This window comes from Neolamprologus multifasciatus, chromosome 19 (assembly GCF_963576455.1).
Source record: "Neolamprologus multifasciatus chromosome 19, fNeoMul1.2, whole genome shotgun sequence".
Lineage (NCBI taxonomy): Eukaryota > Metazoa > Chordata > Actinopteri > Cichliformes > Cichlidae > Neolamprologus > Neolamprologus multifasciatus.
Genome location: NC_140457.1, coordinates 20,486,512 through 20,513,652, shown reverse-complemented (window position 1 = coordinate 20,513,652; position 27,141 = coordinate 20,486,512). Strand labels below are relative to the sequence as shown.

At 39.0% G+C, this 27,141-nt stretch overlaps 3 protein-coding genes across 8 annotated transcripts in view; all 3 read right to left on the bottom strand.

Moving 5' to 3' along the window:
* Positions 1-1,229: 1,229 nt before the first annotated feature.
* Positions 1,230-13,205, bottom strand: lin52 (lin-52 DREAM MuvB core complex component). The gene is made up of 6 exons (XM_085142521.1): positions 13,094-13,205; positions 11,154-11,228; positions 11,031-11,068; positions 10,865-10,931; positions 10,591-10,674; positions 1,230-1,642 (listed from the first exon to the last, which is right to left on the bottom strand). Exons 1-6 carry the CDS (start codon positions 13,110-13,112, stop codon positions 1,587-1,589), a joined length of 339 nt encoding a protein of 112 aa, XP_084998647.1. The 5' UTR covers positions 13,113-13,205; the 3' UTR covers positions 1,230-1,586.
* A 271-nt stretch (positions 13,206-13,476) lies between these two features.
* Positions 13,477-21,721, bottom strand: pomt2 (protein-O-mannosyltransferase 2). Of its 2 annotated transcripts, none has more exons than XM_085142514.1 (21): positions 20,835-21,721; positions 20,676-20,760; positions 20,486-20,590; positions 19,602-19,710; positions 19,285-19,393; positions 19,005-19,164; positions 18,803-18,909; positions 18,638-18,720; positions 17,295-17,404; positions 17,127-17,193; positions 16,936-16,996; positions 16,759-16,837; positions 16,469-16,620; positions 16,296-16,387; positions 16,130-16,206; positions 15,969-16,040; positions 15,808-15,867; positions 15,633-15,738; positions 15,414-15,530; positions 15,035-15,146; positions 13,477-14,415 (listed from the first exon to the last, which is right to left on the bottom strand). In XM_085142514.1, exons 1-21 carry the CDS (start codon positions 21,125-21,127, stop codon positions 14,310-14,312), a joined length of 2,262 nt encoding a protein of 753 aa, XP_084998640.1. In that variant the 5' UTR covers positions 21,128-21,721; the 3' UTR covers positions 13,477-14,309. The 2 variants fall into 2 exon arrangements, with proteins under 2 accessions (XP_084998640.1, XP_084998639.1); XM_085142513.1 differs by having other exon boundaries at positions 15,414-15,554; positions 20,835-21,720.
* Positions 21,722-25,158: 3,437 nt separating this feature from the next.
* Positions 25,159-27,141, bottom strand: part of LOC146496525 (latent-transforming growth factor beta-binding protein 2-like) — a 90,783-nt gene continuing 88,800 nt past the window's right edge. For all 5 annotated transcript variants that reach the window (XM_085142511.1, XM_085142509.1, XM_085142507.1 and 2 more), the window contains one exon: positions 25,159-26,636. In XM_085142511.1, the coding sequence (XP_084998637.1) occupies positions 26,461-26,636 (176 nt within the window). In that variant the 3' untranslated portion in view covers positions 25,159-26,460. The remainder of the gene's footprint in view (positions 26,637-27,141) is intronic.

Below are 27,141 nucleotides of genomic sequence, written 5' to 3'. Positions count from 1 at the left end.
AACCAATCCCCTCACAAACTATTAACTTGTCCTGTTTTGAAATAACATTATTACACATTTTTCTGTGGGGGCTTTCACAGACAATATGAAAGTAGTTTTTAATATTTATATCTAGAGGGACTTCACCTTTTAGCAAACGTGAGGAACCTAGGAAGTATACTGCACTTTAAAGTTATTGAATACATTAATAAACGAAGGCCTTCCGAAAAGAGAATAGAGACGATAAATCTGGAAACCCTCAATTTATTTTTTGTGGCTTTAAAATATCTACAAATTATCAGTAAATGTTTTAACTTCATAAAGCCACCACGTCACAAGTCATTGGTGACACTTGGTGGGATCAGATGTAAAAAAAAATTCTTCAGTATAATCCCTGGTTTTATTTCTAATGTTTCTCAGCACCCGAATGACAAACTCCAGCTTAAGAAGCGTGCACAGGCCTTCAGCTTCTTGAGGCCATAAATAAAGACAGGCTGGGCTTCTTTTCTATCCACACTTTGCGTCAGCGGCTCGCCAGACTGCGCGTCCCAGGACACTTCAGTAAGAAACACGGACAAAGCCAAAGTGCTGCATGAATACATATTTTCGGAAGGGTGAGCCAGGGTCCGTGTAGGTCACGAGGGGTGAAGCCAGTGAGGCAATGGCGGCCTCTGTCCGTGTGAATCGGAAAAACGACTGGGGGCTTATTACCGGCCTGGGGAGAAGTGTAACTTGTTGGGAGTGAGCGGCCAGAGCCCCTGCAACATCTCCAGCCGAGAACAGTCCGAGGCATTGTCTTACCTAATTATGGCGGATGGACTTCTTTTTGTTTCCCATTCGGCATGCCTGTCTGATTCTCTTTTTGCCCGGCCGCTAGCTCCGACAACGTTGAAGTGTGCTAATTAGAAAAGAAATGGTCCTAGTAATTATGTCAACTCTTATTAACGGCGATGACAATGAGCAATATTATTTTTACGCAATGTTTTGTGTAGGGGACCCTGCTTCCAATGCTCATTAAAAAGAAAACATGCCCCGGTAGCCGAGAAAGCACTCCCACGTCGGAGCTCCTTACATGTCCACAGCAGAGAGGTGCTGCACTCTGTGGAGTGGCAGAGGCATGAAGTTATTGCCCTAATTAAAAGTTGAACAGTCTCTAAAAACGTTTGCATCACTACAGTTGGCTCCTTTGGCTGCAAAAGGAATCAATTCACAGGAGACTTAAATTCTTTACAAAAAAAAAAGCAAAGATCTTTTCATTTTAATAGTTTATTATATAATTTCACAAACTGAAAACAAATTTCATGTTCAAAAGTATGAATAATTAGGGAACATTTAATCAAGGTAGATCTACAAGTCAGAGAGAAATCCAGAGAAAAGTAACAACTTTAAAAAAAAGAAAAAGATTATTTAGAGAACAGCAGTTGTACAGAGGAGTCTGATGAGAAGACATCAGCAATGTTAGTGAGCATTTTGCTCTATTTAATCAGAATGCAGTCCTTGAACTTGACTGTGAAGGTCTGAACATGTTCATAGAGTACTGGTGAATGCAACGACTGCAATCACTGTGAAATCCAAACATTTCGCTCAGCTGAAAAAGAAAAGATAAATCACTTCTTGGGCTTCTCCAAGATGTTTAGGAACTTTCCCCTGGTCATTTCTCTGGCTGGAAAACAAGAAAACACATATTTTAGATAAACTACAGCACAGTGTCAGAGACCTTTCAACAGTCTTCTTAGTAAGTTGTTAAAATCAGAAACAAATCAGTCTTGTGCAACACTTGGTTACAGCTCTAACAACTTCAGAAAAGCTTGTTAGTAATGCAAAGCATGTATTTAATATCTCCAGTGTCACATCGGGAGGCAATTTATACAAACATCTGTTCATCCAGGACATGAAAATCAACATAAAATTGAGACGTAACTACCAAAGAGTCTTGTGATTACAAAATTGTTGCCTCGCTGTAGTGAGATACAGGTACTTAGACCTATGCATGTATAAAAGTATTAATGTGTATGTGATTTAAGAAGCAAAAATGATTACAGGTTATGAACAGTGACAGACACTAGCAGAAACATAATACTCATTCAAGTATTAAGATGAATAATTGAGTGAGTGAAGGCTTCATTGTTAGGGTTGCGCAATGAACTTAGTAGTTGCCAGCCTAGAGGTCCCCTTGATAAATGTACGGGGCTGTGACAGGTCATCCTCCCCAAGAAATATTACATTATTCAGACAAGAAACAAAGATTCACAGTGCTTTGCCTCAACAGCACACTGTCCTAAAAAACTATGAGCTGCTAGTTTAGTTAAAACTCTGGATACAACTGTTCTTAAATCTGTTGGTTTTCTTCCCTTTTTTCTTATAATTTAACTCTGTGGAAGCTGATGCTTCAGATGAGAAGAAATTTAAACACAATACACGGTGAGCGCAGCAGCCTCACTTGCTATTAAAATGTTCTGTTATTAAGGGGCGGGCCAATCAGAAAGAAAGGGAGAATTGAGGAAAGAAGAGAAGAGCCCAGTAAGGAGGATTATTTTCAACTCTGAAAATAGAATAAAATGTGAGAATTTAAAAAATAGAGCTGGAAAAGAGCATAATAGATCCTTCTATATTGTATCTACAGGAGATGAGTCTTCATACCTTTTAAATTTTCCATTAGGGGTGGGCGATATAAACGATATACAATATAAATTTGGCCAACAATAGAGATTTTGACTATATCGCTCTATCGCGATAGCGCATGTTGATGATGTCATTAAGCTGCGCCTGTTTTGGTCAAAAGCATCACAGCGGCTAAAACCATTATCATCTGCAAATTATGCCAACAGTCATAGCAAAGAGATGAATCACTTTTGAAATATGGGGAAAGCCAAAAACTGCGCTTCCTCCACTTCCGTAACATTGATACATTAATGTTGAATTCTCTCGCAGCTGCTCTATTCCCATGTTGTTGCAGTATATTAATAACTAACCTCGTATTGTGGATGAATAATCTCAGTTGTTCTCCTGACTGAAGTTTGGCCCGTGTATAGCATCCTGCTATGTGATTGCATTTGTCCCTAAAAACATTTTTTAACAGATTTCTGCAGCCCAAATCGGTTCGAGGTGAGTAAGCACAACCAGAATTCATACATAAGGCACACTCTCGACTTTTGAAAAAATTAAAGGATTTTAAGTGTGCCTTATAGTGTGGAAAATACGTTATACAGAAGAAAAGAATATATCGTGATATATATCGTTACCGCACATGCTTCAAATTATATCGCGATATGGATTTTAGGCCATATCGCCCAGCCCTATTTTCCATTATAACAGAGTATAAGCTATTTAATTTGAAATGTGTATAATGAACAGCAATTTTATCACATCCACACACTAATAAAAGACCAACCCTACCAACACACCAACATTGTCGCTTACTGTCACTATAGCACCAGATAAAGAAATATATTCAAGTGGGATTCAGTGAACAAGGTTTTGCCAGCATCTTGGCACCGAGTCTTGAAACATAATCGTCCCTGCTGAAGATCCTTTATTAAAATGGCTTTCTCTGGGAGACCAATCATTGCTGAGGCTTTTCTATCAAAGACAAACCCGAGTGTGAATATAGAGACTACAGACAGTTTCCTGCAGCATCATCATAAACCCCACAGAGGCACCTTCTAGGTACAGTAATTACTCTACTCGAGATAAGAAGACGATCAGCCTCTCTGCTTCAACTACAGATTTTAAAAAGCACAAAGCTTAGATCGCCTTCTTTACTGTTACAAATGTTGTACATCAGACAAATAAATGATGACAGAGCAGCAGACAGCACTTATTTTAAATGGGCTTTAAGCACAAAGTCGCCCACCTTCATAACGCCTGTTTGGTGTCTGCGTGTGCTGGTGCAGAGGGGCCCCGCCTCCTCTGCCCAATGTGGCTAATGAAAAAGCCAGGGCAGTTAGTAATTTAGATGAGTTGCCCAGGGTGAAATGATAATGGTGCATCTGGGCGTGGGGGCCATGTCACCTTGAGGTGTCCATCATTAGGCTGAAGATGATGCTAACTGGAATGGGATGGGTTCATTTTCCAATTTTCCATCTCTTCAAATCACCCTAAACGGAGTCATCAACGGACCTCTGGCCACGCATAGGATTCTTTAGATTAAAGTGAAGCCATCAAAAGTAGGCAAGGGAAAGCAATTACACTGGGATGACCCTTAAACTGGCAGAAAGATGGTGTCACTATTATTTGAAGCAGCATCAGAAGGAACGGTAAAAGGGGAGCAGTTAATATTTGGATTTTTAACATAAAATGCTTCTCTCCTTCTTATTATCAATTTCTCCAACCCGTGACGAGCTCAACCTGTAAAACAGATCAAAGATAGCAGTGCCTCTCCTGAGATTACGCGCCCTGCTGAATGTCTCATTAATTACGGTTCACTTCAGCCTCCCCTTTCTCAGATAGAAACTCAAATATCTAATATCATAACATTAAAGACATTAAATTAAAGTTATGAAATAGTAATGTGGGATTTATTTTCATAAAACGAGAAGCGCTGGCAGCGTGTAGGGCTCTGTGTGTTTTAAAAAAAATGCAAAGCAAGAACAAACTGTAACTAAATATACTGTTACTGTCTGCAGACAGACCACAGGCTCTGTCCAGCTGAAACTGAATGTACCTTAACCTAAAAGATAACAAAAGCCAGTATGATGTTTGAAAAAAGTTAACAAAATCTGAGAATAGCCACAAAAAAACTGTCTGTATTTTTTCTCTTTTTATTTCTCTGTCGTTTTTTCTGTTCAAAACAGCTTAACACTCCTCATATGTTTTAACAATGCAGTAGCCCAAGCAGCATGAGTTTCATAAAAATCCTCTATTAAAACAAGTTCTAAAAGTATGTTTGAGACTTTAGTTGAAGCGTTTTGCATCTGCAGTATAAAACAAGAGAGCTTCTACTATTATTGCTATTATTTTAAAGGATTTGGCTCTTTTGCATGAGCAATGTTACTCTGCAATTCCACTGAAAATGTACAGCACTGTTACAGCTGCTTCTGTAATATACTCATGTACAGAATTTTTATAAATGCTCAGAGATATGACAGCTACAATGTACGGAAAAAAACAGCAACGTAGTAGAGTCTATGGCCTTAAATGTGGTGCAGCATTCTGCTGTTCATGCAACAGGGATAATAAAAATGATGCCTATTTGTGGAGTGATAATATATCCAAGTAAAGTACGAAATCTCTCAGTCACACAGTTCAATTCAATTTTATTTTTTTTAGCGCCAACATACAACAGAGTGACCTGAAACAACTTTATATTGTTTGGTAATGACATTACAACATTAGAGAGTAAACTCCAACAATCAGATATAAGCGAGCACTTGGTGACAGTGAGAAGGAAGAACTCCCTTTTAACAGGAAGAGACCTCCATCAGAACAAGGTTCAGGACAGAGCAGCCAGATGCCATGACTGGTTGGGGGTTGAGGGGAAAGACAAGACAAAAACTATTGCAAGGGAAGAGATATGTTAACAGCTGTCTGCAGTGGTTATCTAGTTAGTGCACTATAATCACACTTTTTATTGCAGGACTGAGTAGACATAAGGAAAATTTTGAAGACAGCCTTTGTCTTCTCCCATTCAGAATGCATTTGCACGTCATTGTTTTCTACTTCGTATCCATGTTCTCTTTTCCCTGGAACTCATTTTGGATTTGAGCCCAGCATCCATGTTTACAAAGTATAGACGGACCAAAGTGGTACCCTCACAACCCAAAAATCACACATAGATTGCCATATACTGCAAACACACTCAGACGAAATTATGTATCTCAGATAAAATGTAACAATAAGTGGTTGATCTTAAATACAATGTTTATTTTGCTGGTTCTGTCTTTTCGAGATTTTCTATGACTGATCAAAAGAGACTCCAATAACTGTTCATTTTTGGAAAATAAACAAAAGAGCATCACTACAGAAAACCTGACAAGCGCACACTCACTCAAAAGCTTGCTGACCAACGCACACAAGCACATACACACAGGCTTTGTCATACACTAGAAGAGATCAGATCAATACTGATTAGGGAGACTTAGAGATTTGTTTAGTTGATTAGAAAGGTCAATCACTAATTTTGCACTAAGTTAATCAGCATCTTGTTACGACTACCATCCATACTAAATGGCACCTTATGGATTCTGCAGGCCATCGCCTTGTCCTGTTGATTTGTTAGCATCTAATTATCATTTAGCCCTAATGGCCACAGATTCCATCATCATATGTTATGGTAGATTATCAAACACAGCCACAACATACAGTATATGTCAATTTTACCTAAATTAAACATTCCCCTTGGCTTGATTTGCAAATTAAAAAAAATAAGAAATTGTACCTTATCAGCCCCATACCCTCTGGATGTGGTTTTTGGCTCTGATTTGGTCCACTGAAACAATGGAGATTAACCTATATCTGCAAGCAGCTAAGTATGCCACGAAATATGCCCTCTGAAGCATCAGAGCCTGCACTGTTGCAACCCAAATGTTGCTGCAATTTTCTGCTCCACACTGGTAAATCATCCTCACTTGCCAAATCCCATGTGGATGAAATGAAAATGCAGAGGAAACGCAGTGGTGTAACATCTCACTTTCCTCTCATTTACAACAAGTGATCTGCGTGCCATTGTAACAGCCCCCCTCCTACCAATCCCCTGTGTATAAAATGAGAGTAATCATCACTTTGCCCAACCCAAATCCCCTCCCCCCACCACCCAAATGGCATGCTCCCAGTGAGCTCCCGGATGCCTGTTAAAAGCCAGGACCGATGACCACCTGGGTTAACTGAAGTCGCAGACCCCAAGTCTGACGGACCCGATTCACTTTCATTAAGCGTTAAGAGGACTTATCTGACCCTCAATGACCATCACTGAGAGGTGCTCAGCTATTACGGGGTGTAAGCTTTATTTAATGGATTTAACATCCACTTTCACTGCCCTTGTCCCCAGGGATGAGGGAGACACAGAGGAAATGACACACACAAACACTCAAGCATGGAAGGACTTGGAGGCACACATATTCATCCAACGCACCCGCTGACACCCCCGCCTTGCTACACATACACCTGACGCTCATGTTTGTGTTCAAAATTCAATTACCCACTTATTGATACTTCACAGGGATATTTAAGATGCAGACACGAGCTGTGATTTCCCAGGGGAGCCACTGGTTCCTCTTTATGTCCCAACCGAGAGAGGCCCACCCCTCCTCCTCCTCCAATGCATTTTCGCCTGGCTGACACACACACACACATCCACACACCAAAACAAACACATCTGCACCTCCCAACCCCTGGCCCAGCCTATGCCTGTTCAAGAGGTGTCCTTATTAATAGGCAATCAGTCAAAAATCATTCATTAAAAAGCCTAAAAGGTTTTACACCCGCACTATGATTAGCTGGGAAAGAAAATCCAATGAATTCCTAATGCCTTTATGGAAATGAGGTGTCATTTCCGATCTGCTCAGGGAGGCAGCAGCAGGCAGGCAGGACTGAGGAGCAGTGAGTATGTGTGTTTGTGTGTTAGCTCTGCCTCTCTCACACAGCCCCAACACTGATTCTTGTATAAGATATGACGAAGCTCTGTCAGATACAGCTGCAACATGCTTACCATGGAAGGAGATGCTCATGTCAGCCTTTTGCAATATGTCTGTTGAACTACTTAAGAGTTTTCAAGATGACGAATGATGACGTGTATAATTATTAGTGCTAGTTACGAAATAACAGCCATCCATATTTTAGCAATGCCTGTGCGGGAGCCAATTTCAGAAAGCTAATAACAGAAAGCCTATGGGTACTAAGTGTTTAAGATGATTAAGAAGGTAAGAATTGAACCATCCAGGATGCTTATTTTACTTTCAGCACACATGAGGTGCCACTGTGAATGAGATGCACCACAACGCTGCCAGTCATTGTAACTATGAGACCAAAGAAAAGCAGGGGACAGGTAAAAAGGCTAGCACAGGGAACTAGCAGAGGTTAGGAGGAGGAGGAAGAGTGGTAGCGGTGGTGGGGAGGTATCCTCTGTTCCTCATTCAGCTGTTGTCAGCTGAGGTACTTCATAACCACCCGCCCTGCGGTCAGCCCGCCCTGATGGATTGATGGAGGCACATTAGCACTAGTGGGGCCCAGTGAATGCAATCATATTCAGCAGCGGCATGCTTCTAATAGGCCGGAGATTGATCCTAAGGGTGTGGAGGAGGTGGTGGTGGATGAAGCCCCATTAGGAGCTGTCAAAGCAGGGTGACCTTCAGTCTCACCTTCACACAAGAAGATGCAACAGGGTTGGCCGGGGTATGTGCTAGGTGGCATCATAGCAGGAGAGAGGTAACGCAGGGTGCAACAGAAGCCACGACATATGATTGCACACCCAGAAGGCAACGAGTTGTGTTGTTTTTCTTTTTTTGGAATTGAATTATAAGTGATATTTTTCCTTACAATTTTTATAACAATGTGGAGACGACAAAATTATTTTGATTAGTTCTAGCGCCTGACAAAATTTTGAGGGAGGAAAATATAGTTAGGGTTAGGGTTAACTTTAAAACTTTAAAAGGGTGCATGTTCTGAATATATTATAGTAACCACTGCTGAGAAACATCTGATGTCACTGTTATAAGTTCATGAAAACACTCAACAACCACAACAACAACAAATTTTCTGTTGTTCTGTGTAATATGAATCTTCAATAACAACAACTAATGACACATTCTAGGGAAGACATGTTAAATGGCAGTCAGTTGAGGCCACAAGTGTGAGAGTGCAAAATCCCACCAGCTCCAGCAGCCGTGTTACCAGTCGTCTCAGTAGCTGAGGCCCTTCAGTGCATCCCAAAGGAACACTCAGCTTTCAATTACCTCCAATAACAGCACTTATCAGAGTCCTCAGCTTTCCCTAGAGACCACAGGCTTGATGCCCACGCTCAGTGGCCCACGACAGGGATATTCATCATGGGGCGGAGTAACAGATGGGGCCTGAGGAATAGGCACGCGCCAAACCCTCTGGGACTAACTGGGCCAGCATCACACAGCCCTTTTTTTTGGGTTGCTTGTGGGAGGAGGGTGTGTCCTTATCCCCCTCATATCCATGTTACATACATATGTACAAATATTAGAAAAAGCAAAATCCTACACTAATTCTGCTTAAGCGCATTCTAGGAAAAGGGAAATTTCTGGTTCAAATCTCCTATCTCACTGCAGTAGGGTGGGTGGGTTTTCACTACTTGATTGTGCTCTGCCATTAACCAGCTCCAACTTTAATGGTCCACATGTTGAAGGGGGGAGGGCAGTAAATCCTGTCCTCTGCCCTCGCTCTGCCATGCCTCTGCGGAGTATGTTTACGGGTACTGAAGAGTGCACAAACATGATGAAAAAGTAGCTGAGATTTACAAGGCCTCCCCTGACAGCCCGGAAAAGGAGAAAATTAAACCAGAGAGCATTAAACAGGCACCGATTACAGGGCTGCTCTGACACCAATAATAACCGTCATTGCGTCCCGTCATCCCGGGGTACATGACATGATTGCAAAGCCTGCAGTCCTGCACCTATGACAGCTAACATCTTTATACCAGCCAGATTACATGCTTCTCCTGGTTTAGGCAAAGGCTGGGAGATCACACATTTTTCAACTAAATAGATTTTAAAGTTATGGCTTATGCAACTAAAGCACAGGCACCCTGTTAATATTTATGTACGGACAGACATTTGTAGATCAGAGCATTGTAGCAAATCTTTGCCATTAAAATCACTCAACCATCTAAAAATATCACATTGTTAGACAGTTGAACATGCGCTGTTTTCAAATTTTTATCAAAGCCTATCCATATTATTTTTTGCATTATTTGGCTCAAATTGTCTTTAATGACTTTTACAAAGTACTGCACTTCTAGTGTAATTGAGCCAAAATCTGACCATTTTGCCCTTAGGTGGTACTTTAATTGAGTTAGCAAACTTTCCATGTATATTTGTAAACAAAAAAAATGCTAAGGTTGTATTCCCATGACAGGGGTATATCACAGTTTTTCACCACTTGCATGCTTCTAAACTGGAAAAATTAAAACAGATTTTTCTCTTCGGGAAATATGAGCACTTAGCTACATCTCTCTAATCCACACTCCACAAGGATTATGACAATGGTGGCACTGGGGGAATGGATTAAAAATAGATTTTGCATCCATCAAATGCTTAGGCATTTGTCTCCTCTGGGCATACTTTTCTTTCTTACCATTCAAGTTTACCAATATTACCCTAAATACAGTATTTAAGACGTTGAGGTCAACATGCTTGCTGTTAGACACAAGCTTTGGGAGTTGAAGTTACATTTTCATTTTTTTTTTCTGTCTTTGAACAAAAGCATACAGGCCCACGTGAACTTAAATCTATTAGGATTTCTCAGTGTTATGATTCTTAAAGATGCTGGGAAGTTACTTCTTCCAGACAGAGGAGCAAAACCCAAGAGAGGCCTATGAGCACCATCTAGTGGTAACATGTGACCACATCCTTTTAGCGCTCTCTGTGATTTTAAAGGTATAAAGGCTGAATTATCTGTACACTGGCATGTGTGTGCTGTTTGTGTACTTACACTCCTCTAAGCCCAGTTGGTATGCTAGATTCTGAAGTCCTTTGACCTTCTCCATCAGGTTGGCTGTGGTCAGGCTACCCAGCTCTACAGAAGGATAACAAGACCCATAATAAAAGCGCTAACCTAACTTCAGCAAAATGTTAATCATTTTGACAGGATTATATATATTAAGTCTGCCTCTGTCCACCAGTCTTTCTGTTTAACACCAACTGTAACAAGTAAATTGAAAAATCTGTCTGGAAAAAAAAACATAATTTTAGCTATTTGGACCAACCTTTCAACATTTCAATATCCTCACTCTCCAGATCTGACATCCATTTTGGGGGTGAATTGCAGATGGGCTGTGATAAAGAGTTACAGATCACACATCATGAAGTGTGACAAGCCTATTTATGTTTCTAATGTGTAACTCAAACTCAGCCATATTAAATCTAACTCACAGTTTTACAAGATGCAGCGAATTCTGCGACTCCAGGCACTGTATGAGAGATCAGAGAATAATAAAGTTTATGCATAATAAAAGCTACGGTAACCAGTCACATAGGAGCAGGAGATAAACTTACACTGCTCTGGCCACAAGTCTGGTGATGCTCTATCCAACTTCTCAAAACTCAGCAATGACGACTCAAAATCATCACCTATCAAGACAAAGAAAACAAATTAGAGCCAGTAGATTTATGTTCCTACTGTAACCACAAGGGATGAACTGTGGGCAACAAATACAAGAACGACATTGTGGATGCAAGTGGCAAAATGATGTTTCAGCGTTTCCTTAGAGCTAATATTCCTCTGCATCAGAAGGAGCCACCTCAGGCATCTGACGAGCTAGGCACTAAATAGATGGATGGATTTTTACAGAGTAAAAACATCTTTATATATATATATTTTTTTAAAAATCCCTGGGTATCTTTCACCCAGTGACAGTTGTGATAGGGTCCATTCTCCCTGCAACACTGAATAATCCTGAATAAGTGGTTAAGCCGAATGATTTTTATTTTTTTTTAGATACTTGTTAAACTGTAGCCAGCAGGGTTTAAGTGTCTCTGTTATGAGGAGGGAATTTTGTCAGCATGATTTGGGTTCACTTGTTCAGAGAAACATGGGTCTCCTAAAATCAATACATAGCTGTGTTTAATAATCACCGTTATCATATAATTAAAAACAATTCTATTTTGATTATAGAATAACAATGGTCCCATCTATATCAGATTCTATGGTACTCACAGTCACTCGCAATGTATTTCACAAACACTGACTGTGCACCATTATCTGCTCAGCAGTAACATGACCTGCACACAGTAGTGACAATACAGGCAGAAAATTGGGTCAAAGCCAATCTGTTGGGCAAATTGTGTGATAACACCTTATTTTAACAGCCCTGGGCATCTTCTTCCATGTTTAATGCCATGTACAGTACAGTGCAAAAGTCTTGAGCCACCCATCATTTCTTTGCATTTTCCTTCCACTGAGCCAGACTTTGACCAGTGTTGACTAGTAGTTTTACAGATTTAGTGAAGATATTTCAAATTTTTTCTTTGGCCATTTGTTACTTTTCCACCTTATGATTAATAGCTGACCATTTTCGGAGGATTGTTTGTCAAGCCACTTAACACTGATTTATGAATTCATTCAAGCATACAAAAGCACTTAACTCAAGAGGTATTTGTTACTAGCAGCCAATTGCAAAACATAATTTTCTCTAATTTCTTCAGCTGAATCTACAAAGAAATGACAAATATAACACGGACTGAAAATATAAAATAGCATTTCGCACATCAAGGAATCCAAAGAGCTATTACCCCCAAACCTGGCATATTTACAGAATGCAATGTGCATTTGAAGAAAATGGGAGAAAAGGCTGAGGTATGTCAAATTACACAAAGACTAGATTGGATGGATTGCAATGTTAAATTTTGGGTCAAATTACTCTCAATTTGTATGGATGAAATCACGAGAGAGGTACAACAGGGAGTGTCTGCAGTCATCTGTAAAACATACGGTGCTTTACTGTTAAACAACAAGATGATCAATTTCAAGAACACCGCTCCCAGTAATAAGAATAACGAGATGTACAACACAGAAAAAAACGTTGGGAAAAAAAGAAGAAGAAAGCAATACAACCGAAACAAAAACACTATACTTGTTATGAAACTGGTCTAAGGAGGGATGATTTAACCTGTTAGTAGTACAGGAGTAACTAACAGCTAATATTTTTAGCTAGCAGAATGCACAGCTTCAGCTCTGTGAGTCAGAGTACATGAACTACACAAGCTTGCTACCCGCTCTTCTTCCCCATTTACTGGACCGAACACCGGGGCTAGTGAGGGCTTTAGCCAACGGAAAAACATGTCCAAACAGCAAAAATACGGCACTAACATGCGTATTCTGTTGTCTGTGGGTCTTCAAATAAAACAGGATTATAGTTCTTAACGGTTTAATGTGCTTAAAGATCTCAATTTTACATTTTATACACAGCGTCGCAGGGTAAAGAATTAGAATTTACCTCCATTTGGAGACGCCATCTTCACAATAATCACGTGATAAACGACAGCCAATGGCAGCGGCAGTAGCAGCTCTGACAGTTGACGAGTGTATGTGGTGTACTTCAGAAACACGCCACCAGGCGGCCCGCCGGTTTATTGTTATATCCAGCATATATCCAGCATTAAGTTCAAGTCAGAAAAAAAAAAATACAACGAACATTAAGTAACTGACGGTTGTATTTGGGTCGGGGTGACTTTGGTTCCTACATTTAAACTAACAATATAACTTTGGGAGCACAGGAATATGTTTATACACCTGCAACCAAAGCAATGTATTATATTATATGTAATTATTTTCAGGGGGGGGGGGGGGGGGGGCAATATCAAGCTGTTGTAGTGTTACTTTTTATGTTTTTACATGGATATTACTGGAATGATCTTTTGAACTCTATAACTTTTATCAGATTTCTAAACATTTCTGAGCTTTTGGGGATATCTCAATTAGTCATAGTCATATTTTAATTATCACCACTGAAAATACCATTTTAATGTCTAGTAAAGACATGCTTCATGTTATTGTACAGAACATAAAACAATTTAAAGGTTTCCTTCAACTTCAAAAATGTAGAAAACTTTACATGTATAGATACAGAATGCAGTATCACTATTTATTGATCACATTAAAATGTAAACAGAGTCGTAATAGTCTTACATAGTATAAAAATAGTGTGTAACACACAGCACTAATGGCTAAATACAGTACCAAAATACTAAGTAATGAGTAAAATCAGAAAATCCCTAATCAAAATACAGTCTAATAGTTTCTAACTGTACAAAATTTAAAAACGAAAATCAGGGAGACGTAGCATTTAAACCTTTAAAACTTACTTTTTAAAAACTTTTTCCTTTCAGGCACTTTAGCTTATTGTTTTGAATTACAGTACACATTGAATCTAGGAACACAAGTTGTGATGTTAGTTAAGGCCTCTCAGAGACAAAGTTAAGATTCCCACTTACACCACAATCTGGCTTTCACATTGCATTGAGTTAGGTCTGCCTTAACAAGCATTCTTCATGCATGATAGACAACGTCAGGTGCAAATGCTGTGACACAAATACTAAGACCTTTTAAGAATCACTTCTTTGTGCAAACACTACTCTGTCAGTTTTAAGTCCCTTATATTCAGAACAGTTGGTTCAAGTCACATCATTAGTGTCATCTTCCTGCAAAGCAGACTAGAACTCCCAGGAGTCCATCCACTTCAGATCAGCCATGGCGCTGCCTGGCTCGTGTGCTAGTGGACCCGTCATGCCATAGGACAGCGGATGAAACAGGTAGAAACTGACAGACAGTGAATGGATTACAGTCAGTTACACTAAGTAGATGAAATACTTCCATTCTTGTGCTAAAATGGGCTATGAGATCTAAAGTCACAGAAGCAAGTTCAGTGTAATTATTCTTTTAATATTTAGTAAGAATTAGCAGAGAAGCTTCTTTCTGAGAGCCAGATTAGAAGGTTGTAATCCTATTAGAATATCTGTATGATAGTCCATCCAAACTTGAAAACTGTATTACATCTACATGATATAAATGACAATATATATAGCATATTGTCATGATATACATGACAATATATAGCATATTAAGAGCACCTGCTTCCTTTAACTTAAATGATTTATCAATCATGATGGACTGTAGGTTTTAATCTTGTCATTAACTCTCAACAAAACAATAACAATCCTTTAATAATCCATAATCTTTTCATCCACAGCAAACAGTCTGCTACAAGAACTTCATGGCTAATAAAACCATTAGGAGCATCAAGAGCATCAATCAAAGTATAAAACAATAGATGGACTATCATAAGGAAGATATATTATGTAGCAGATATCTCACAGTAATGATAGGCTGTTTCTGACAGTGTTAAGAACAAGCTGATTCTTCATAGTACTCAGCTCACCTGTAAAGAATACTAAACAGAAGCAGTAGCTGCCCAGTTCGCTGGAACCAATAGGAATAAGGTGGGTGGAGTAGAAGGTCAGCACTTCTGAAAAGGATGTCTAACGTCAGTCCTGGAGGAAAAAAATACAATTATTTAACCAAAATTGCAAAAACTGTCGGTCAAGTATGCAAAACTGAGATAACTGTGTCCTAAACACTGTCGACTCTAATGCAAGCCATTAAGTGAAGTAAGCTGTAAGTGAAGTATTGGCTACACTTTCACCCACCAAACCTGCTGAAAAAAGGTTCTTATGTGTGGCTTCTACTTCACTTCTATACCTCTGCACTCCCCTTTACATGTTATAGTTGGAATACAGAAATCCAGCACAGTTTGGTACCTGTTAACATGCTGCTGAAGAGCATTGCAGGGAAGTAGTGGTGAAAGTAGAGGATACGACCCATGGTAAAAAAAGGCGCATAATGCAGGAGCCAACCGAGCATCAGCAGTCCACCTCCTCTCACAAGCACAAGAGAATGCTCTGAATCACAGGACAATAACGCTTTACTTAAAGTCACTATGCAAACACATACTGATAAGCCACCATTATTTACCATACCTATTCTTTGTTGGCCCAATGAAAAACCTCTTTGGGTGGCTATGGAAGCCACCGCCACCATGGTGAGATACAACCCCAAACTGGCCAGATTTATCCACCACACCACCTGAAAACCATTTTCACCATGAGGACACTGATCTGCTGGTTAAATGAGATTGTAAGCATAAAAACTTACAGGGTTCCCCAGCAGGTAAACGCGGTACTCTGTTGCATTTACTCCTGAAAACCTCAAGCCCTTCACGGAAACAAATTACATGAAGTTAAAAGATAAAAGATATTAAAAAAATAATAATTATATATACATATATACATTTTTTTATAGAGAGTTTAAAGCACCTGGTAGTTGATTGGCCAGTGCCAAGGTTTTGAATTCATCTCATTGTCTTTGGGTTTTAAGCCACTATTTCCCTAAAAGACAATAAAATAAAAGGAAAAGAAATGAAGATGCACTTTCTTTTAATGCAGATGAGCTTATTTATTCTCTTATTATTACTTACTCTAAACATAACAATATGGGACTCCAGTAAGATTTCCAGAAAATTGGGCTTCAGCACAGACAGACTAATGTTGGGTACTGCCAGAACACACAATACACAACATGTTAGCTGCTGTCTGACATCAAGAAGTGCAAACACAAAATAGGAATGAATGAATTAATCATACATTTTGGATTAATATGGTCCTCAATGTTCCACTGAGAGCTTGGGGTCTCCTTCAAGTAGGGACTACAGGTCACCTCTATTTGTTCCCAGCCCCTAAACAGAAACAACACTTGTAGTGCGTTTTGATCGGTTGCGTACAAAGTCATCTCAAATTTAAAAGTATGCTAGTTTTACCACTTTGGAAGAGTTTTGCCAGAGGAGTAAAGCACACAGCCGGTAGCTCGATGTAGAAAGCGAACTTTGCTGCGCAGCACCTTTACTGGGTCACCCTTCCGACCTCCGCACACCTCCACCTGCCACAGGTCATTGGCGTCCCCTGTGCCATTCTAAGAATAGACCAAAAATAATTTTAGTATTGGGGTACAGAACACCCATAAAAACCCAAAACAGAATATGCAATAAATCTGTCAAGTCCAACTGAATCTGTATTTTTAGTGCAGATGTTGTGTTAAAGCCTTCCTTACAATGCCATAACCTGTAACCTGGAAGTGCTTCTTGGTCATAGGCGCCTCATGGAGGTGACTGTGAAGGTTACGAGTTGTCCTGAAAGAAAAACACACACACAAAGAGATCTAGGATAGAACTGAGACTGAATCACTTTAAATAAAATGTGCATTTTTCTCATCACTCATAATACTTACTCTTTATGCTCCAGTCGAACGATATCACCATGGCGAACAAGATCAGGGTTGCCAGATTGAGCTTATTAAAAAAAAACAAAAAAACCCCCAAAACAATAGATATGAACAATAAAACAACAACTCTTTATCCCAGCTGAATTTTAACATTGTATTTGGCAACATTGTTAAATATATCAATGTCAGTTCCTCACAATTATTATCTTGTTGTCTGTGAACCACCCACAAGTTGTTGTAGTCCTTATGGAGGTAGGCTGTCACCTGTAAGCAAAGAAATCATAAGAAAACGTTTAAAGTTAAAAAACAAAGAAACTACAAATATAAATATATAAAATATTTCGGTTTTCAACAAGTAGCCTGACCTGCTGCTGCCTTGCGCCAACTCCTTCTGGGTATAAGTGCCAATGAGAGTGCAAATAGCCTCCAGCAATACGGAGGTTTTTTATCGTAACGGTAGAGCCAAATGCCAGGTCTGCATGAGAAAAACAACAAATCATAGGATCACTACCATCGTAAGAAAATGTAAATCAATAAATTAAATTAAACTTTTTTTGTTATGTCTCACATAACCACATAATGCACACAATCAAAATAAAACTTTCTTACTGACATAATAATGTTTTTGTATTTTCTGGGGGGTGGAGTTGTTTATTATTTGTGTGTGCGTTTTTTCTCTTCTTTGTCCTTTTTTTAAAATAGCTAAGAGACTTAATAAAGTCCACTTATTTTACTGTTAAACAATTAATTTGCATTTAATAACATTTATATTATAGTAATCTATTTATATATTTCTTTATATTTTGCTTCGAAGGAGCAAGACTTTGTTGCAATGCAGTTTCTTATTTTAAAAGTGCTCTTCTGAAAGTCTTTCTTTGGACATCGGCTGCTTTTTCACTCAGTTTCAGTCCAGTCCTTGTCTCTGATCACAGCAATATTTTTTGTCTGTTAAGCCACTTAAGAATCAATTTTAAATTGTTTCTTTAGGCACACTGTTAGTAGAACTCTGGTACAAGGTGTCACAGTGCCACTTTTGCACTGATCCTGAGAATGAGACCGATCTGTCTTCCCACAGCCTTCCCCGAAACCAAACCAAACAGTTAGAGGAAAGCACAAAATGAAAACAGAACTTATCAGAACCCAAATTGCTGTCTCCAAGTCTTCTGTGATTTATGCCACCGCAAATATCACAAACATAAATTTGTGTGATGCAATGTAGTATTGCAACGGCTTCGACTTTGTAATAAAGACTCAGACTGCGTTCTACAAACAAATGATCAAACAATTAGTAAATAACGATTAGTAATCAATATATCATTTGACATTTACGGTAAATATCTATTAACAATTGCTGAATTAACCATAGATTCCCCATTTATCAGCAACAGTTGATGTCAAAGTGTGACATCATGGAAACAAGTAAAATAATTACATTTATGTGTAATTAATTGAGTGTCTATTGAAATGTTTTGAAAAGTAACAAGTGGTCCTTGCACCAACCGCTTAAGGGATTAAACCCTTGATAGTGAAATCCTTATAAAACTTTCCCAGGACAGTAAAATGTAAGCAAACCTTTCAGCCCATCTGGCTATCATATTAGAGGAATGTCTACTTCTCTTTGACCTCTTTTTCCACTTTCTGAGTAGCGTTTAAGTAAACACAGCTGTAGTGACATTTGGTTTTATTTAGAGCTCTGTTTGCAACTCACACTCAGGCATAGATGCATTGTGTAGGTTGTTCCCAATTAGACGAGACTGAAAGGCCGAACTGAAGAAACCATCTCCTGGTCCACTGGCAAGAAAAAGACATAGTGATTACTCACATAATACGGTGAATGTCAACATATGTGTACTTATTAAACACCCATTCTCACCTTTTGTTCAGCACAACAAAGTGGACAGCAAATATGGTAACATAGAGGATAAGGGGAAGCAGGATGAGTGCAAAAGCCCGAGCAAGGAAGTGCTTTGCAATGTCCACCTGGTGCCAGGAAACATGAGGAAAAGGGCGGTCAAACCTCCGATAATCACTGACGATATCGGCACCAGTAAGCCTAGAAATATCCTGCTGTTTACCAGCGAGAGATTCATATCTCCCAGAAGTCTCCATAGGTCCCAGATTGTGTTCAGTCCCACCAGGATGATGACAAACAGACCCACAAACTTTACCCCCAAAGCCCCAGCAAGGTTTATACCAGTAAGTACCAACCAAAACCACCAGGAGGCAGTGAAGGACCTGGAAAAAGAAGAAAGAAAAGAAAAGATTCAGTAGGGAAGAAGGCAAGTAGTTAATATTATTAACAGGCCATAGTGAACCTTTCACTCTTGACAAACTGAGATTCTATTGGTGTCCTACCTATATCTCTGCTGGTTGAATTTCACCATACTCAGCACTGCTGCCATGATGAAAAACATGAGTATAGGGTCTAACAGGATGTACTGGGAGATGGTGATGCAGCCAGTGTCTGTCAGAAAGGTGTTGAACACATTGATTCACCTCAACTCAACATACACAGTAATCAAAGGAGGTATCAGCTGAAAAGGAAGACGATGGCCAGGATAGAAAATCATTTTTAAGTCAATCTGAGTCTTTTCTTCACTGCTTACATACTGTTCGTATGTGTAAGAAATCCATAGCAACTTTCATCATAAGACAATTAAATGATGATTTACCAAATATGAGCAAGGTAGCAGCGATGGTAGCAGCGGTGCAGGAGTTAGACAGCTCCAGCACTATAAGGTAGGCAAAGATGGGGAGGAAGGAGCCCAGCGTGGCGCAAAACTGCAGGAAAGGAGGAAGAACAAACAAATCAGCACCTTGAATTCATTTCTTAGGTATTTCTTACATTTGTCTATTAAAACCGTATCGGCAATCAATTAGGAAATTCCATGTCGACTGCATACATGCTTCCAGTCTGGCAATCTCTGAGACATTTCTTCATAAAGAAACTACCAATTTTGAGCTTTCTAATATTTTAAGTTTGCATATGAAATATACATATTTTGTGATGAAGTTAGGGGCATTATACATTTTCCCCAAACTAATTTTTTAAAATATTTACATTTTTCTTTATAAGCACAGCCCCAGAGGGTATATTTCAATACTTGTGAAATTGACAGACTTTATGAAAAAGAGCATACATTTAGCATGGTGGTTAGCAATACCTCACAGAAAGAACGTTGGGTTCAAATCGACCATCCTACTGGGACCTTTCTGAGTGGAGTTTGCATGTTTTCCAGGTACTTTGGCTTCCTCCCACAATCCAGAAAGATACAGTTTGTGGGGTTAGGTTAACTGGGGATTACGCAGAAAATGCACTTCAGAAAAGGCCCCTGAGATCAGCACAAAAACGATTTTTTTGTATTAACATGCAAACTAACTTCAATTCAATTCAATAAAAAATTTAATTGAGCAGATTTACTGTTAAGAATCATATCATAAACCAGGATTTTTTTTAATCAGGGAAATCAGAGATTGTCAGACTGGGAATTCTTATATTTGGTCAATTCATGTTTTGACCCAAAAAGCAGTTTTCCAAGTGTGACAAGCAGCATACCCCTCTCATCCCCCAGTAGTTTTGGTTTTCATATTTATCTCCCGGCTTTATGAAAGGAAAGGTGCCATCATAGCCACTCATGTAACCAGCCAGCCCTATCAGCATCTGCAACAGAGTGTCAAAGGTCAACAGGTACGGGACTGAAGAGCCTTGCATGAAGACAGACCAAAGACATACTCTGCCATCTCACCTTCCCAAGAGGAGGGTGGACATCAAAGAAGAAGGTCCTGTTGATGTAGTAGCTCCCCATTTTTCCAAAGTGAGTCTCATCCCAGCTGAAAGACCCAAATCACTCATCTTGTAAACAAGACTCAGAGTAAGCATTGTTCATGGAGTAAATGTCACTCACCACACATGAGGGGGCTCAGTTATCTTGTAGAGGCGTGTAGAAAAAGACAGCCCTGCCACCAGCATCAGCAGCGCTTTGCTTGGAGACTCAATGCTTTCTCTAGCCAAAAACTGACCAGATGGTCCGTTTGAGGACTGTGTGTCACCTCCTGCTAAGTGTCCAGCAGTTTGACTGTTCTTGTCCTTGGACACAGGAGTGAATGTGGTCTGAAAGCTCTTTTCTGGTGTGGGGCATGTTTTCCTGTTCCGTAGTGCTAAGGTGTTCCACTTTGGAGAGCATTCTGCTTTTGCCATTAGGAAAATAACCCTGTAATACAAACGACTAGATCCCTTTCCCACCAGGTAAATCAGTATTTGGGTGATACTACCTAACCATATGATATGTGGTGATACCTAACTGCGCTGTCAGGGGGCGAGGAGCTAGACTCAGCACGGATATTAATAGGAAGAAACGTTTGAACAGCTAGCAGCACTTCTCAAAGCTGTGTCAAAACAGGCGATACCGACAGTGAACGTCACACCTACTCTACTCAACAAATTACAACACATGATATCAGTTACACTGTCCCCAACTTAATGACAAATTTCTTCAATAATCCACCTCTCTAACTTTCTAGCTAAGTACGCCGCTGGTCCAATGGCGACATTTAGAACGATATTAGCTAGGAGCTAACAGTCTACAATTACCGCTTAATTAATCAGTGGTTTTACATTAGGAGCAGCCCGACACCTTACGGGAGGTTGTAGCTCGAGTCAATGAAACACGTTTGAGACACGCTGGCTTCTAGGAGATGTATTTCTGTGTAATACATCCACGTAATTATGTGGACGATGGACGATGAAAGAATAAACTAAATTTCCCAAAATCCTTCTGGGATGTCGTAGGGATACCTACGGATCCCTGAAAGGGTCATGTTGGCATGTTAGGAATTTTTCTTTGAGATTTTTCTAAAATATTGTTTGTTAATATTGTTTAATATTGTGTTTGTACATTTCTGTTTTCCTTAATACACTCATGGTATAATCACCAGATCAGGGAGCCGCTTTTTAGACTGCGAATAAACGCATTTAAAATCTGACCAATGTGGAAAGGCGTGAATAAGTAGGTGTAGTTCAGAAGTAAGCCCGCTAGAGGGAAATATAGTATAATAAGTACGTTTAATTAATAAGAGAACATCTCACGGTTAACACAGTATGCACTTGCTGACCCCACACTCGTTAGCCTAGTGGATACACGGTTTTTAGGAACTGGATTTGGTCCATCACTGATCAGTTTTGCGCTGCAATGTTGAATCATTTTTCTTTGACATTTTAAGCTTTTAATTTACACAGTTTGAAGAAAAACGGTCAGCATGTTTGTGTGTGTTCATTTCTGTCAACCCCTGCATTTAAAACAAGTGTATTAATTTAAATAAAATGTTATTTTGTCATAGATTATCCTAACAAATAGTTGTCAAAACAAAAGGAAAAGTATTATATTGTGTATATCTTTATTTAGCTTTATTTTGTATTTTTAAAGGTAGTTTGAGAAATTTGTAGTGCAGTAGAAACAGGTGCAAATTGTAGGCTTTTGTTATGTTTTGAGTACAATTCTTTTTAAAAAAATTTTTATTTACGTTGCTATAGCTATATATGGGTAGCATTCAATTGATTACTTAATAAAATTCGATTAAATGTTTAGTAATAAAAATCTAGAGGTTTTTTTTTGTTTTCCAGAAAATAATAATTCAGGAACATGTATTCATATTGTTATAACCTGTTACTGTAATATACGTATATATCACTCTTTATATACCCATATGTTATCATTACAAACATTGACAGCAAAGAAACATAGTAAAACTTTGGCCCTCAGATCAATCTTTTGACCCTGAAGCTGAGGTCAGAGGTCAAATGTGACAAGATATTTTTTATTGTTTTATGTTGCTTTCTATATGTTGACAGGACACAACATACGTGTAAGAATCATAGTCATCACAGTATTTATCGAAGTCATAAGGCTTTTTGTCCATTTTTGACCAATAACTCATTGAGCTGACCCTGAAGACCTTGGTGGGTGTAAGCCAGATTTTAATGGATTTTAAACATCACATCATTCTACACCAGTTTCTCAAGCCTTTTTGAGCTAATGTGTTTACAGACAGAAAGAATGATGTGCACGCGAATGCTACCAAAAACCTCCTTAGCAGAAGTAATAAAAAAAAATCAAAATAACTCAATTTATATGGTTTCTCAAACAAATTTACTTTAATAATAATTCAGTAACATCAGTAGTTACTAATAAGGCTTAATTTATTTTAGAGGGAAAAACACTGACATTTGTGGAAAAAAAGAAAAAGAAAGAAATCCTACACGTGTTTAACGACAAGATGTGTTTCTGCATCAATACTTTTACTTCAGAATGATTTGAAAGCTTGTAGTACAATTAAACTCTATTTTAAAAACATAAAATAAGTTATTCATTTTTATTTATTGATTTAAATTGTTCCAACAATTACCACCAAACATATCATGATTACAAAATAATATGCCCATGATTGGTGTAGATACTTTAACCACACTGTTTGGGAACCTCACAGCTTTGTGTAGCAATAAGCCCTAATGACTTTAATGATCATCATTTGTATATTGCATACTAAAACAAACTTACTGTTCTTGTTTTATCCCAGTAAACTCCCCAAATTGCTCTGCGCGTATACACATGGTGAATGCAATGTGTGTTGGGTGCTATTTGTCAAAGTAAATTATCAAACGTGCATAATAATTTACTTTGCACGTTTTAAAATAAAACATAAAAAACGTGATCTTTTTTTATGTTTTATTTTGATGACTGATAGTGATTACAGTCAAGAGGTAAACAAAATGAATGAGCATGATGTTTCCACTGACCACAGCTTTACATTTATTTCAGGTTATTTGTGGTTTTGAAAGATTTTAACTATTCTTTTAGTTCTTTTAAATCTTAAAGTTATGGTTCAGGTGATGATTTAACCAGAAGAGAATAGTGGATGTAGAGAACAACACAAAATATTTATACAACTGTAGGTTTATAGGCTGGGGAAGCAGGTTAATGGCAAAATTTAGTCATCCTCCAGACTCTGAATTAGACTTTAATGTTTCTGTGTTGCTGCAATTTCATCCTGAAAATACAAGACTACAAGGCACGTGTGGTTACTCAGAAACCAGAAAGCTGATACTGTCTATGATACATTCATGACATAAGGATCCACCAGAGACTAAAGCTCACAACGACTAATATTTAGCTGTAAAGTTGTGATGTGCAGAAGTGGGTGCTCGCCTTCCAAAAGCATCGTCTTTGCAATGGAGTCAGAATGTCTGTAATTAGAACAGTGCTGCCACTTCCAAAAAATATAATTCATTGTCTGCTCCACAGGGCAGGGTATTCACACAGTTCCTCTGGTACAGTGTCAGCCACTCTCCTCATACATAAAAAGAAATGCTTTAAAAAACATTTTTACAGACATATAAATCTACAAAAAGCTATAATGACAGATATTTCTTACATTTTATGTTTTATGTCAAACAAAATATTTGTTGTGCTATAATGCAATGAGAGAATATATAACAAAAATAATACATAGTACTAGATCTGTACAAAATATACCAAACCTCTCCAACAAATGAAGCCTTTGTCTTTACATGTGTTCAGAGATGCAAACATGGGAAGTGTCTGGATGTGAGATTCGAATTCCAAATATGTTATGTGTGGAAAAAGAAATCCTTTTGCCTGTTTGATGTGGTTGCATGAAACAAATTTGCCGTCGCACACTTTCAAAGCCAACAAAGAGAATCAACGCTTTGATCGTCTACTGTAAAACAAACTTAATACTGTTAATAAGAAAGGTACTGTTTTCCTACATTGCTGCTGATATCGCATGGTAATGGAGTCCAACATAAGAAGACAGGTTATATACGCTCACTGTCCATTTCATTAGGTACAACTGTTTATCTGCTCCTTAATGGAACTCGCTAATCAGCCAATTACATGGCAGCGACTCTACATTTTAGTAAATAGACCTGGTCATAACGAGTTGATGAAGATCAAAGTATGCATCAGATGCTGCTGAGATTTTTCCCACATGACCATCTGTAGGTTTTAGAAGAAGGGTCTATGTACATGTTAAACTTTGAATCAGATTGGCTACAGCAGCAAACGACCAGACTGGGCGCTAGGCCTCTCAGGTTCACCAAAATTGGACAAACAAAGATTTAAAAAATGCTGCCTGGTCTGATGAGTCTCCGTTTCTGCTATGACATTTAGATGGCTGGGTCAGAATTTGGAATAATCAACATGAAAGCATGGATCATTGGTTCTAGTGGTGGTGGTGTAATGGTGTGAGGGATATTTTCTTGGCACATTTCTACTCCTGAGAACTGAGAGAAAAAAAAATCTTTTAGTTGAACTTTTTTGTGATTTGTTTGTCCACTACAGAGGACATAAATGAACAAGCTGGGTCTCAGGAGGATAAGCAGAGATCCCACCTGGGCTCATTAGTACCAAATAAGTCTACCAAAGTATTGTTGCTGATCATGTCCATCCCTTTATGACCACTGTGTACCCATCTTCAGATGGCTGCATCCAGCAGGAAAATACTCTGTGTCACAAAGTTCTAAACATCTCAAACTGGTTTCTTCAACATGAAAATGAGATCACTGTACTTAAACTGACCAAAATCTCTCCTGAATGTTTCCAGGACCTTGTTAAATCTATGCCACAAATAATTAAGGCAGTTCTGAAGGCAAAAGGGGGCCCAAACCAGTACTAGCAAGGTACACCTAATGATCTGGTCAGTGAGAGTACATCACAATGCTTTCCGTGTGTCACACAGATCATCTTATACATCTACAGTCTCTCCATGCCCACATAAAGGGTGAAGCTGGTATTATGGAAGCTTCGCTGCTTTGACCTCCCAGTTCTCAGTCCAGAGCTTCTTCAACGGCAGCTTGTAGGTCATCTTAAAGAAAAACAGCTGTGGGAAAAGTTCCGTGTTGAATTTCTGTTTAGTCCAATGTAATTGAGACTGAGAAATTGATGAGAGGTTTGACAGTGATGAGCATCCCGATATACAGTATGGCTGATTTCTGATGACATTCCTTCTATTACAAAATACATTTATTATTTCCCCACACGGTCTCTGACATCAATTACCAAGACAAGTAAAACGAGACGAATCAAGTACGCCATCTGAAATATTTTGCTTTCTTAGTTAGCAGAGGCCCGTCATGTAAATGAAATAAATAACACACAAAAAGAGAAGGTGATAGAGAAAATAAAGTGGAAATATATATATATCTGCATATCAAATTGCCTGGGCTTACTGAATAAAAAAGTCCACAAAATCCCTTTAAGGCAAATGGATATTTGGAGAATGCTAAATCCCATGTAATACATTCACTGCACAATTCCTGGTCCTCTTGAATGTGTGTGAGGGGGATATAATGCATCCTGTGCTGAATGCAAGTGTGTGTTTTCTATATGTACATGTGTCAGTATGTGTGCGTGTGGTATGTAGGGAAACGAGACTGGACGTTTCAGCATTACTGTTGGAGGTTTAGAGTCAAGCCCTGGGGGGAAAATGGGCAGAGAAGCCGGCACTCCAACATACTCAGTTTCCTGCCTCCCTAAGCCTAGACTCTGGGATCGCCGGGATGCATTTGTGTGGCTTGGCGGAGGCCACGAAGCCCGGCAAGCAGGTGCATTTGTACGATCCCTCTGTGTTTGTGCACTCCCCGTTCTGACACAAAGGCACTTTGTCGCTGATGTCCTCACACTCGTTTATGTCTGAGGAGAAAGGACACAGCATAAGTTAGTCAGCAGGGAGAATCCAAGAAGGAAAAGCTGCCTATGACACATCTGCTGCTGAGGGGTCACCTCAAAATTATAATTCTTTCCTTTCCTTCCCTTTCCTGTCCTTTCCTCTCCTTGCTTTCCTTTCCTGTCCTTTCCATGTTAAACTCCAAGAAATTTGAGTTCTGCTCTAACTTTTCATCGTGATAAATGATCACATCAGAAACGATGATTTAAACACATGAAAATACTTTTGATAATTACTTTTTTTTTCAAGAAAATAAACCAAACAGCTAATAGTTCTCAAATGTGAGGATTAGGTGCTTGCCTTTCTCTTGAAATATTGTTCGACTCACATCATACAGTACACAAATCAGTGAATGCATCAGGGGTAATTTGGGGTTCACTCGATATGTGGACTGGAGGAGGTGGGGATCAAACCACCAACCTTCTGATAAGTGGACAGCTCATCCTATCTCCTCAGCCGTAGCTGCTCAAC